At 49.2% G+C, this 11,839-nt stretch overlaps 1 protein-coding gene across 1 annotated transcript in view; it reads left to right on the top strand.

The window, feature by feature from the left end:
* Window positions 1-11,839, top strand: part of LOC135241327 (aryl hydrocarbon receptor-like) — a 56,423-nt gene that overhangs the window by 12,710 nt on the left and 31,874 nt on the right. The window contains exon 2 of the mRNA XM_064311588.1: window positions 3,154-3,341. Within this exon, the coding sequence (XP_064167658.1) occupies window positions 3,154-3,341 (188 nt within the window). The remainder of the gene's footprint in view (window positions 1-3,153; window positions 3,342-11,839) is intronic.

The raw sequence follows: 11,839 nt of genomic DNA, 5'->3' as shown, positions 1-11,839 counted from the left end.
TAAATGTCAACAAATCATAGAAACTAATGTCTCAGAGTCAGTGAAGAAATTGATGCTTAAAAGTGGTTTGGCATTTCAGCAAGACAATGACAAAATATACCGCAAAATACTTCCACTAACTACTTAAAGGAAGAAAAGATTAGGTTTTTAGAATGGCCTTCACAGTCTTCAGACTTATAATAATATTGAAAATCTGTGGGGAGTTCTGAAACATGCAGTGCATGCAAGAAGGCCTAAAACTATTTTTGAACTAGAAGGATTCTGCAAGGAAGGAACATGCAGTTTGACCAGGGGTGCCCAAAAGCTTGCGTACCACTTTATGTGAACAAAGCAGAAAACTTGTGAAGCTTTCGTTTCAGAAATTTCTGGGTATTGACGCCCTAAAAACATATGATACACCTGGTTATATTTGTACAAAAATGGATCTGAATTCGTAACCTGTCATTTTTAGTATCTGTGGATGTATGTGTTTCGTCGTTATGTAGAGTTTTAACAGTCTATGAAGATCCTACACAGAAAACCTACATTCACCTCCTGGATTATTAGACACTGGCTTTGACCGCAGAGTTGGTCCCAGTGTTCATCTCATTGACTCTGGGGTGCTGTGGCCTGTGTTACAGAGAACAGTTAGGAGGAACTGCTTTGTTCCTGAGGAGAATGTTTGGAGGAGGTGCATGCTCTGGAGATGCACTTAGGAGGAGGTGCATGCTCTAGAGGTGCACTTAGGAGGAGGTGCATGTTCTGGAGGTGCACTTAGGAGGAGGTGCATGCTCGAGAGGAGCACGACTCCTCGTGACACCGTCGACAGCAGGATGACGCAGAAGCAGCCGCCTGGTCACCTTGGCAACCGGGACCGTGACATTGCTCTCGGAGTTTGCAGCAGGCTGGAACTTGACAAGCATCTGTGCCTAATTAGAAAATAATGACGTGTCTAGACTGAGATTTATACTCGAAACGTGGGCTTCGCCTGTCTACAGGGATGGCAGTCATCGCACTGCACTACATAATCCAAAAAGGGAACTAACGAAGTGAACTTGGAACAAACAATGGGAATGGCAGTGTTTTCAAAAACTAATGAAGTTTTAATATAGCACATAGGCCCATAACTTGATTTTGATTCAATGCTTTGAAATAAATCTGGAGTGCAGTACTGTATAAGAGGCACAATTGCATGATGACGTGATCTATGAATTCATTTCTTTAGGAGGCATATTGAAAGACGTATACAGGAAAAAAACCTTTGCAAAGCATTCTGGGTACATGCTATCTGAGCTCATCTGAAGGGAAGAAACATCCAAACCCTGCGCAAATGGATAAAAAAAACTTGAGACATATTGTCAATACATGCTGAGCTGAGCTCGTGTGTTTGGCCTGGCTGCGGCGGTGAGAACAGGAAGTGTCTGGCGCGTAGCTCAGCCGCGCTAGCCTCGGGCGCTGGCGGGAGCCGCGCGTGTGCGTACGCTCACCGCTGGAACGGGCTGCCCCGGGCGCTCCGTGAGCGCGCACGAGCAGCGCGTGAGGATCGGCCCTTCGCTCGGCTCGCGCGACTGACGACGGTCGCATTCCTCTCGTCGCATTCACGAGTCTGCGGTTTGCGTCCTCATTCACAAAACAAAGCTGTTCTCTCGCGCAAGCGTGCGAGAGTGCGCTCTTCATTGTTCCGGAGAAACGCAGTTATTGTCTGTGATTCAGCATACAGTTATTGCCTGTGATTGCCTGTCCATATTTGGCCTTGATTTTGTCTTGATAAGTACAGGTCTTCGTTTTTTTGAATTTGGGTTCTTTCCCTGATATGTCGGACCGTCCCCCCCGCCATGTTGTCTGGTTCTGGCATATTCTAAATCTGACAACCCTATGCGACGAACTCACGTGAACGTGTGTCTGCTTTTATCAAACGGCATTTTATTTCTTCTTTTTATATTCTCCATGTAATTGGATCTCAACTTATCACAAGGCCGGGGGAGGGGGGGGGGTAGCAGTGCATCGTGTTCCTCATTCCACATTCTTAAATGCAGAGTACTTTTTAAGGCACCCTTATCTCTCAGTGCTAATTTATGCTGCCACATGAGTCCCTGCTATTCCCTTCTCTATTACGTTTTGTTTGGATTAACATGTAGTTGCCCGTGGTAGAGCGACAGCTTGATTCATGGTGTGACTTGAAGCTAGACGGCAGCTGACTGACAGCTGAGAAGTTGACTAATGCAATATGGAGAAGGCAAATTGATCGTTCCTCAGTTCTCATTGGAGTTTCTGTCCCCGACTTGGCTGCTAGCCATATCTTCATGCATGAAGTTATTATGTACAGGAAGCTATCAAAAAAGTAACTGACAACCAGTCCAAACAGTCGTTCTGCTCTACAATGTTAAATATTTTAAATAGAAAAAAGGAAATGTTGACATTATTAGGGACAGCGATGGATGTCATACATATAAGCAACAAAATATTACTGTTAAACTAATCACTGTCAGGTGGTTTACTGTTGTTTCTTTAATGTATTGACAGTGATGTGTGAAAATCTGTCCATAAGAAGACTGTTTTGTTCCTGCATTTACCGACTGAGGAAGTGACCTCTAACCTTCCGTGTTAAAATGGGAAATATTTTTTTTAGTTCTATCTTGTATCAAAAGACATTTGAGCATTTTTTTTTTTTAAATATGCTTTTTTGTAACTTTCAAGTTGAGATTGACAGGCTTAAAATAGAATCAAGTGGAAGGTTTTCTACAACCAGGCTGCACAATTAAGAGTAAAAAAGTCCTGTCAGCCTTTAGAAGTGAGTGAAATGACTCACTGAACAGTAACGGTTGCATTATTCCACAAAAAGAGACTTTATCAGTTGTGCCTTGATCTGTTAAATGATATTAATATTGTTTTATGGTGGAATTCCCCTTTAAAACATGAATTACCTGGCAGGATTGATGGGAAATACGCTCAAGGGTGATAAATAAGGCTTAGATAAATATTAACCCTTTGCATTCTGTACAAATTCTGTAGTGATTATTTAATGTTTTTTTTTTTTTTTTTCCAAAGACAGTCACTTTGTGTCTCCGTTGGTGTCACTATTTGAATGTACGTGTGAAGCAGAAATGTCCCGGCCGGCTGTTCTGACCTCAGTTTCGGATCGCGGCGTTTCGCCGCTCGTCTCTTTCTCCGCAGGCCCAAGCCCCCGCCCCCCGAGGGCATCAAGTCGAACCCGTCCAAGCGGCACCGGGACCGGCTGAACGGGGAGCTGGACCGGCTGACCGGCCTGCTGCCCTTCTCGCAGGACGTGCGGTCACGGCTGGACAAGCTGTCCGTGCTGCGGCTGAGCGTCGGCTACCTGAAGGTCAAGAGCTTCTTCGGCGGTGAGTTCCGTCCCGTCCGCACGGACGCGCCCCCCCTCGGCGGGAACGCCGGAACCTCAGAGCGCAGACACGTATCTTTCATTTGAAAATGAAAGGGCTTGGGCGCTTGGGCGTCGGACACGCCCGTGTTCATGAGCGTGCTGGCTACGTGTACACGGGCCTAACGTGAGGCGGATGTTAGCCTAACGAGACGTGGACGTGCTGTCCGTCGCCGAAACGCTAGCTCCACCCGTCCTTCGCACCACAAGCCGCCCCACACGCCCCCCCGCTTGCGCTCGCGCCTGATTGGAGAGGTTTTCGTTTTGCGAGCCGCACGGAGGGGAGTTTTCCCCAGTTTCCTGTCTTTGTTTGAAATGAGTGGGATGTGGAATGTCTGCTCTACCTTACTGCAGGTGAACCCCCAACCCCGAGGTCTGTGTTTCTGGGGTGTCTGAGGGTGTAGCTGACTAGGTTGTGTTTAGTTTGTAGTTTGTGAATACCCACCAAACCTTGCCCATTAGTCGATCTGTCTGTTATTAATTCCATAAATGTTTAGTACAGTCAGAGCTTTTATGTTAGTAATTTTGCTGAACTATGATTCAGACCTTTTGGGTTGTTTGGTATTATAAAATTAAGCATTGTTCTCTGATACAATAATATTTTTCTTCATTGTTGAGTCCTAGCCCAAACAGCTGTTCACCCCCTGGTGTTTTTGGACCCAACGTATTTATGCAGTTTTCTCCTGTGCACTGTGATTGGCCAAACCCGAAAGAAGAGAGACCTTGACTGGAAAAAACGCCATTTTCTCAACAGTGGTCACATCTGATTCAGAACAACCACAGTCATCCAGAAATACACACACACATTTATCTGCTCAACCCCAAAGGGGAGTCTGTAAGTTGTTTGTACTCTTGTGTGAACGGGGGGGGGGGAAGAAAACCATTGTGTGGCTTACGCCAGGAATCTAACGTTGCGCAAGTGGTTCACCTTCAATTACATTACATTACAGGCATTTAGCAGACGCTCTTATCCAGAGCGACTTACACAACTTTTACATAGCATTTTACATTGTATCCATTTATACAGCTGGATATATACTGAAGCAATTCTGGTTAAGTACCTTGCTCAAGGGTACAACGGCAGTGTCCTTACCCGGGAATCGAACCTGCAACCTTTCGGTTACAAGCCCAGTTCCTTACCCACTGTGCTACACTCCAATCAGAGAAGCCACGCCGCATCTGAAACATATCTACAGAAAGGCCGCAAACTGAAGCCAGCAGGTGTTGCGTTGAGTGCATATCGCATTTTGTTGACCATGATCCTTTTGCCTGGGATTGGCAGACTCTGCCCCTCTCTACACCCCTGTCTTCAGGAAATGGGCCGTTCCAGACAAGAGAAGGTGAATGGAAGTGTGGGTGTTGAGAAGAGGAAGGAGACAGTCAAGCGGGGTTGGGGGGGGGGGGGAGTTTAGTGCCTGGTGCCCTGACCTGGTGTGGTCACACGGTCCGAATGAAACTTCCCTTTCCTCGCAGGAAGTTGGCACGCATTGTCCGGGCCTCTATTAAACCCCTCCGTTTGATGTTGTGGTCGTCTGAACCCCCCCAACGGTTAAAAATGGGGCCCCCCGTCCCACCGGGCCCCAGCCATAATTAGCCCGGCCGTGTGAGTTTGTCCGGGGGTCAGCCGTGCCAGCCGCTCTGCCCTCGAACCGGTTTCCTGATATTGTTCTCCGCGCGACCAAAATAGCAGCAATTACGAGCAGAAAGCTGATTTTGCCTCTGGCTGGGGCAAGCCGGCAGACCGTGACCAAAAAAAGAAGGCTGCTCTGAGATTCCAGAGGTCTCTGATGCAGTCCAAACTTGTTGTTTGTAGGAGGAGCATTCTCGCGACTGTGGGCCTAAGTGTTTTCCACCTGTTAGCCAGAAGTAGGAAGGTGCGCTAGTGGATATGGTAGGTAAGTCTGCTGTGTTGACGTTACCAGGGAAACACACACACAGAGTTTTATTTATGAGCTCCGTACTTTCAGCTGGGCAGGCATCATTGATTGCATTGCTGGTGCTTTGATGCCAAGCCCACGCTGAGCTAGATGTTAGGAGACCAGTCTCATGGAAGGTTCACGTTATGAGAGGTATGATTTGAGAATGAGCGCATGTCAGCAAAACCAAAAATGTGCGTAATTCCTGAAAAAAATGATAATAGGTGAATGACCTGTTAGGCTGGTGCATTCCTCTGGCCACTCCAAGTTCAGCCATTTTCAGGGAAGAGCCTTAGCATATCCTTTTGCAAGATGGATGCAAGTGAATAAGGCTGGAGCTTCAAAAGCCAGCAGAATACCTTTAGCGGGTCTTCATTTTCAGACACACACAGCCTTGTGACAGCCAGGGTACCTCCCTTTTTTCTGATGTTGCCACAGATGGTGAAATTCATCACCGCTGTTTCCTCTTTTAACCCTCCTGCCTCTTCCTGTCTCTGCCCCCCCCCCCTCCCCACTCCCCCCCCCCTCACCTCCCCCTTTCCGGTGTCAATGAAGGCCACGTTGACAATGAAAGTGCAGACTGGGGAGAGTCCCACTTTCACTGACGAGCCCGGCAGGATGTTGGTCGCTGTGGCTTCAGGGCGCCATCTTTGTTCTTTCCACAGGCCTCTGTTCGAGCCCGTAGCCTCGTATTCAGTTACTCGTGCAAGCCTCCCTGCTTGTGTAGACGCTGTGTGTACATACCACGTAAAAGCTGTGTGAGTTGCTCTGGATTAGCACGTCTTCTACATGCCTGTGATGTAATGTAATGTGTAGAATAATGTGAAGAGTTCACAAACTCCCCCTTTTGTGTATGAGGACATGAAAATGATGAACGGTGACATCCTGATAACATTCTGGTGCCAGAAATGGTGTCTTCGCAGACCTGGGTCAAAGACGTATTTGTTTAGGATTCAAATGCTTTTCTATCTTGTCTGGTGTATTGGAACCAATGAAATACTCTCAATAAGTGCAAACCCCGCCTTCTGGTCATATTGGCAGGCTCAGTTACACCAGGCAAGATCAACAGAGCACAGAAAAGTGTTGGAATCCAAAACAAATACGTGTTTGACCCAGGTCTGATTCTTCGTGAGCCGCTTGTCATTGCTCAGTATGTGATTGGAGCAGAGCTGGAGTGTGAGCGACTGTGATTGGCCTGGAGCGAGGGGCGAGGGGTGGAGCGTCGGCATGAGCGGCCTCACGATACTGCTCCAGACCGCTCGAGCGACGCGGTCCGCTCTGGCATGATGGGACACGATGCGAAAGTTCAAACACAGATAATTAGCCGGTGATGGGAGAAGGCTTGAACAGTGCATGATAGGAGTGGTGTCATTGTGAGAGAGTGAAGCATCTTGTCACCTGGTGAAATCTTTGGTTGTAAGAAAAGAGGACGTGGGACGGTGGAGGGGAGCGCTTTGTGACCTCAGCTCTCGGCGATGAGTCTGACCTCAGCTCGCGGTGTGGTCTCGCTCTGTGGTGCCTTCGTTTAAACGGGGAGGCTAACGGGGGCGGAGCGTGAGACCGCCCTCTCCTGGTGGAGCTGAGCGCTGCGTAACATGGTTCTGAACCGGAGTAAATAGGTTCCTTTAGCTGGAATCAGTTAAAAAGTTGTTTACCTACAGCAGGTTTGCGAGCATTTGTAGTGAATGGCACTGGCTGTTTTCAGATACACTTGAGGTTCCTTCCAACTGGTTGACTGACATTGGCGATCCCTTGTTTAAATTTGTCTTTTCTTGAAGCTTTTTTTGAATGAATGGCATTTAACATAAATACCTTTTCATAAAAATCACCAGAATGCAGGAAGTCCCTGAAAATAAGTTTTTTTTCCTGCGGGGCAAGACCTCCAGACCCCCCCAGCCTTTCTTTGGAGAACCTCCCTATTTCTGAGGTCCCCTGGTCGCCGAGTATGGAAATGGTTGTGCCTCTTGCTTCGCTAAAAGCTGTCCTGGTAGGGTGGCATGCGCTGGAGCATAAGCAGATGCTACCAGATACGCTTTCAAAAGGAAAACGCTGATCCCGGTCTCCTTATCCTCCTGATCCCAGTGTCTGCTCCAAATCTGCCCCTTTTTTCCCAGGGACAAGCTGTTTCAGATCTGCCCCCTTTTCCTGGGGACAAGCTGTTTCAAATCTGCTCCCTTTCTCCGTATCACCAGCTCTACTCCAAGATCTGCCTAACAGAAACAGACAGAGACTAATGCTTCTCGGAGGGGTAGATGCTTATCGCATGCGTGGAGGCAATAAACCGAGTTCGGCGGCCAAATCCGGGCCTAGACGCGGTATTTACGGCGCTTTAAAAATGCTTTTACTCTGTTTATCTGCGAAGACGGATACACTTCGCTGAAGACGCTCGTCATTCGCCCTGAGATTACCGCGAGGCTGAGAGTGCCCCGGGTGAGGTCACAGCCGCGAGAAGGCCGTGAGCGCGGACGGTCCGCGCGGCCCGCTCCGCGCCGGACGGGCGTTCGGCGAATCGCCGCGCCGAGAGGACGCGAGCTTTGACAAGCCCCTCCCCTCCGGCGGTCGGAGCGACCCGGGCGGCGTGCGCGGCGGCTGCAGGTAGCGTCTGGGCGTGCGCGGCGGCTGCAGGTAGCGCCTGGGCGTGCGCGGCGGCTGCAGGTAGCGCCTGAGCTAGCGCGGCGGAGGATCAGTCACTCTCCCCTGACAGCCGAGCGCTGACCCCGTCAAAGCAGAGCGCTTGCTGGGTAGCGGCCCGAGGGCAGAGCCGGGTTCTCCTTCGGTGTACTGTGATCGCCGCGGCACGTGTGTGGCTGGAATCCTGTGCTGCGAAGACAGACTGGAAGAAGCTCAGCATTATGAAACCAAGTCAGTGGGCGGGTAGTGACTGTGACGCATGGATCAAAAGGCCATTCAAGTACAATAACAGGTCAAGAATTGTTTAGTGTGTGAAAGTGTAGTACGTCCATTTTCTACAAAGCTTAACCAAGTGCAACAGGGTCTTGAGTCGAATCAAAAGAAAATCACATCCCTGGCTGTCTGCTAAGTGTTGCTTTTCACTGAATGGAACCTCTTCAGCACTGGCTCCATTGGAACTCCATATTGTATATTGCCAGCCTGATATATTGGATGTATGTACTGTATGTATGTAGGCTATTGCAATCAGCCAGTCAGCAGCAAGGCCTTGCAGGTTCCGTCTGATTGAACAAACGCGTCACATGATTTCATGGAAACTGTTGCTGCTGATTGGCAGCCAGATATCAGTGATGATTTGTTTTCTTGGAAGCTTTTCGCATAGCCTCTGACATTTGGGTGTTTACTCCCATCAGTTATGATTGGAGAAAAAAAGATGAGAGATTGCTGATACACCACGTGACAGCGATTTATTCTTATTGTGCTTTGAAGACCACAATTAGATTTCACTATGTAGAAATTACAGCACTTTATGTATATGAAAAGGGTCTTTGCTGCTCCCCATCATTGTGCCAGGGTTAGTTTAGCTTAGTGTGTGTGTGTTTGGTGTGTGTGTGTGTGTGTGTGTGTGTGAGTGACTGAGTGTGAGTGTGTGTGTGTATGTGTGAGTGACTGAGTGTGTGTGTGTGTGTTTGTGTGTGTGAATGTGTTAGTGAACAGGAATGCTTGGCATGTGTAGACTCTGGCCCTGGCATTTGGTCTTGCAGGACTGGAGGGCTCCAGAACTTAAGAGGGATTGACACGTCCACTTGATGCCCGTCACTGTGGCAGCAGGTGGCAGGGCTGGCAGGCCGGTTAGCTGGCCAAGAGGAGCCGTTATGCCCAGGACATTCCACACCAGCCCGGTCTCACACTTCACTCCGGAGTGTCTGCCATGCTGTGGGAAGTGCCCGGTTGCCAGGTCTGCCTGGTCGCCAGCTGTGGCAGATCAGTGACAGGGTCTACGGCAGACACGACAAACGCTGAGAAAATGTGCAGAGATCATTAAACTTGAGTGAAATTCAAGAAAATGTGTCACCCTAAAAGCTTTGTTCCAGGACTCACTGGTGCGAAGAGTGAGTTGTTTGGTTTCCTGTCAGGCTGTCCATTGCAGTCATGCAGCATGGAGTGGAGGTGTTCGCTGTATCTCAGGGTATCTGCTGGAACAGGTCATGTGCAGATAGAGCTGCGCGATGCGGCCCAAACACCGTCTCTGTGGTGAGGGGACACGGAACAGTGGCCTGCTGGCTAATTTAGTCAACAAAACTCACTGTGCCCTTATGTGACTTATGGCCTGTAGGGACACACAGTAACATTACATTACATTACAGGCATTTAGCAGACGCTCTTATACACAACTTTTTTACATAGCATTTTACATTGTATCCATTTATACAGCTGGATAATATGAGCAATTCGGGTATGTACCTTGCTCAAGGGTACAACGGCAGTGTCCTACCCGGGAATCGAACCTGCGACCTTTCGGTTACAAGTCCAGTTCCTTACCCACTGTGCTACACTCCTTCCTGATCATCATTGAGGACCACGACCCTTTGATGAGGAGAACAGACTTACTATCTTTGCTTGTCATGTTTTCTTCCAGTTTGCTGTGTGTACAAATTGAACTCCTTTTGTTTACTTATTTTTTTCTTTACCTTGTGTAACGGAGACTGACATTTACAGAATAATTATGAGGGGAACTGGGCTACGATGAATGAATGAATTAATCATCGCATTTATACACCGCACGCTCAAAGTGCTTTACAGTGACGAGTGGGGAACTCACCTAAGACGGCAGGCTTGTCGTGAGCCTCACCCTGCGCTCGGGGGGATCACAGGAGCCGAGCGCGGCTTTGCAGGACCCGCGAGGCCGCGGCCGACGGCCTCAATCAACCTCAGCTTCCCAGAACCCTCGGGTCGCAGTACGCGGAGCGCCCGTCTGTGTGAGGACGAGCCGGGCCGCCCGGTGAACGCAGAACGCACAGGAAACGACCGACGAGAGCGGCCGGCGGTAAAAAAATAGTGACGAAGGCTGAGCGAGAGCGGTTGGACGGATGTGGGAAAAAAAGTGCTTTAAAGGTGCAGCCGCTTTTTACGCGTCTTGACAGGAAGCGCGCAGAGGTGACTCAGAGCCGCCGTCCGTGCCAAAGAGCTTAGAGTACCGAGTATGTGACATCGCAAGGCAGAGCCTTGCTATTTTACTACGCTCTGGTCAGACGTGAGAGAGAGCGAAAAAAAAGGATTGACAACATCCCGCTCGTCTGTTGGCGGTTGTGGCTGATTTTGCGCGTGTCAGGTCGTAGCTCTCTGAGCACAAACCGCGGAAGGCTATAATTAATCATGCTGTGTGATACGTGCTGCGCACTCAACGGCATGCTGGATTTCTGTGCGTCTCTGTCACACCCCCCAACGCCTCCACCCCCCCCCCCCAACCCGACACACACAAGCGCACGCACACATGCATCACTTGGCAGATACGTTAAGTATTTTGTTTATTTCCATCGGTATTGTATTTTGATATGCAGTACAATGGGAATTTGGACAGTGACACAGTTTTTGTTTTAGCTCTATACTCCAGCACATTGGATTTGAAATTTTAAAAATGAATATGAGTTTAAAGTGCATACAGTCAACTTTAATTGGAGGGTATTTGCATCCATATTGGGTGATCAGTGTAGGAACTCCATTTTATACTAATTTTAGGGGAACGAAGGTAATTGGACGCAGTCTTAAATGTCGTCATATTTAGTACTTGGTTGGAAAGAAAGGAAAAGAGACTTGAGTGAAAGGGTAACTACTGGAACTGGCAGGTTGGAGATGTCCTCTTCACGGCTACGATTCGCAACATTTCACTTACTAAAACATGCGGTCACGTGACAAATCCTGGCCAACCACAGCCAGAGAGGACCTGCAGCCAGGTTAGGAGTTAGGAATGCCTGCAGTGCTTTCGTACATTTGATACAAGCGTGTGAGGTAGGAGCTGTAATGTGGTTACAGCTGAACCAGAAACTCTCTCTTAAACGCTTCTTCAAGCCACAACCTCAGCTAACCTCTCTAACATTAGCTAGCACCTCACTGGAACACAAAGCTTATGAATTTGAGAGACTTCATTATTATTTTCACTGTTGCTGGCGCAGGCTTGCTGGAGGTGGTGGGCCTCTGAGCTCGTGGTAGGAAAGGGGCCTCAGTGATGATGTTTCGTGCCTTCAGACCCTGGCCTTCATGTGACCAGGCTGTCCCTCTCTCTCCCTCCATAAAGAGGAACCCGAAAAACGCGAAGCTCGGCCCGCTTCTTGCGCAACAGGAAGACGTCTTTGTTCCGACAGAAGGGGTCTCATGATGTGAAGCTGCATGTAAATGCCTGTGGCGAGTCACCCCGCTGTCCCGAGGTCAGGGAGGGGGAAGTGGGGTGCCGGGGGGCCGGGGGGGGGGGGCGGTCCTGCGTGGGGGAGGGGGCGCTCCACGGCGAGCTGAGAGGGCGGGGCGATCCTTCGGTTTCGGTCAGAGGGGCGACCAAGTGGGGAACAGCCTTTAGTGTCTGGGCGGGGGGGGGGGGGGGGTGCTCAAAGACACCAGTAAACCAAGCGACCGAAGAAAG

The sequence above is a fragment of the Anguilla rostrata genome, chromosome 15 (assembly GCF_018555375.3).
Source record: "Anguilla rostrata isolate EN2019 chromosome 15, ASM1855537v3, whole genome shotgun sequence".
NCBI classification, from domain to species: Eukaryota; Metazoa; Chordata; class Actinopteri; order Anguilliformes; family Anguillidae; genus Anguilla; species Anguilla rostrata.
The sequence above is the reverse complement of the archived record's forward strand: the minus strand, read 5'-3'. Positions and strand labels throughout refer to the sequence as shown.